The following is a 1,573-nucleotide window of genomic DNA, read 5'->3' on the forward strand; positions in this document are numbered from 1 at the left end:
TATCTTTGAATATGTGCCACGTGGACTTTAAAAGAATGTGATTTTTTTTTGCATTTGGGTGGAAAATTCTGAAAATATCTGTCAAGTCAAGTTGTCCAATTGTGCTGTTTAGATCTGTAGTCTCCTTGTTGAGTTTCTTTCCAAGTGATCTGTCCTTTTCATAGTGATGTATTAAAGTCACCAACTATAATTGTTGAGCCTGTGATTTCTTTTTTCATCTTTTGGAGTGTTTGATTTATGAATTCCGTTGAGTGCGTATATATTTATTATAGTCAATGGTTCATGGTCTACTGTTCCTCTGAGCATTATTTAGTGCCCCTCCTTGTCTCTTGTTATGGCCTGTACCTTGAGATCGATTTTGTTGGATATTAAGGTTGTTTTGGCATGACATCTCTAGTCCCTAAGTGGAAACCAATAATCAAACGGAAAAAAGGTCATCAAACTGGCATCTTGAAAGATGATAAGCACTTAGCCTATGAATTGAGTTGCTAATTTAACAAATCATATCCTAGAATTTTTTTGTTATGGAACATTAAGATTATAAATTTAAACCAGATTTGTGAAGAATTGAAAATTCATTATATAAATATAATTAAAATATATTCCGAGATAATTTTAAAGAAAGCCAATGTTTTCTCCTGTTAATGAGTTTTCTTTTAAATCAAGGAGTATTGGTACTATTTAAATTGTACTTCAGTCTTTTATGGTGTGTATGTGTCTGTGTGTAGCATATCCATATAATAGAATATTATTCAGTAAAAACTGAATATAGATAAACTTGAAAATTTTGTGACTGAAATACATCAGTCAGACATGGATATATGTCTGTATGAATCCACTTATGTGAAATATCTAGAAGAGATTAGCAACTAGGTTACTTGAATCACTTTTAAATTCAATGTTTATTGTTTGTGTTTTTCTATTAATACCACCTACCATGCTGTCAAGAGAGTTAAAAATGTCGATCTCTGGGGAAAAGTCTGCTCCATTGTTAGCTCTGAGAATTTCTTATAAACTGCTATAAATTTTAGTGTTAGCAGTGATTTCTTGATCTCAAGATTATTCAGGCTTAGGCAATGATAGCAGTATTATAACTGGTATCTGGACACTAATGGTAATATGTCCTTCTGACTCCAAAGTTTAAAAGTATGAAAAAAGAAAATAGCATCCTCGATTTGATGAAATTCAACTTATTCTCTTTATTTATGGAAAAGACCAATCATTCTTATACCCAGCATTAATTAAATTTCAAAGTGATTTTAATGACTTTATTTTTATACTTCTTTATTATAGGCAGTATTCATATAACTCCTAAGGATTCTCGTTGGGTTGGCGCCTGGTGGCTTGGTTTCCTTATGGCTGGACTATTCTCCATCATGTCTTCCGTGCCATTCTTTTTCCTTCCCCAAAGTCTGAATACACCCCAGAAGGAAAGGAAAGTTTCAATATCTTCTCATGCTCCCCAAACAAATAAAGAATTTAAGTTAAAATCCAAAGTAGTCAACTATGAACAAAATGTTACTGGAAATGTAACTGGTAAGTATTTTATGGTTTCATTCAACTTGGAAATGTT

The 1,573-nt window shown here is 32.1% G+C and overlaps 1 protein-coding gene across 1 annotated transcript in view; it reads left to right on the forward strand.

Annotated features, from left to right (window-relative positions):
• LOC101658515 (solute carrier organic anion transporter family member 1B1) overlaps positions 1 to 1,573 on the forward strand; it is a 67,199-nt gene that overhangs the window by 34,655 nt on the left and 30,971 nt on the right. The window contains exon 6 of the mRNA XM_004713806.4: positions 1,294 to 1,536. Coding sequence (XP_004713863.2) covers positions 1,294 to 1,536 — 243 coding nt within the window. The remainder of the gene's footprint in view (positions 1 to 1,293; positions 1,537 to 1,573) is intronic.

The sequence above is a fragment of the Echinops telfairi genome, unplaced genomic scaffold (assembly GCF_000313985.2).
Source record: "Echinops telfairi isolate 266 unplaced genomic scaffold, ASM31398v2 ScPeMD7_21;HRSCAF=78, whole genome shotgun sequence".
NCBI lineage: Eukaryota > Metazoa > Chordata > Mammalia > Afrosoricida > Tenrecidae > Echinops > Echinops telfairi.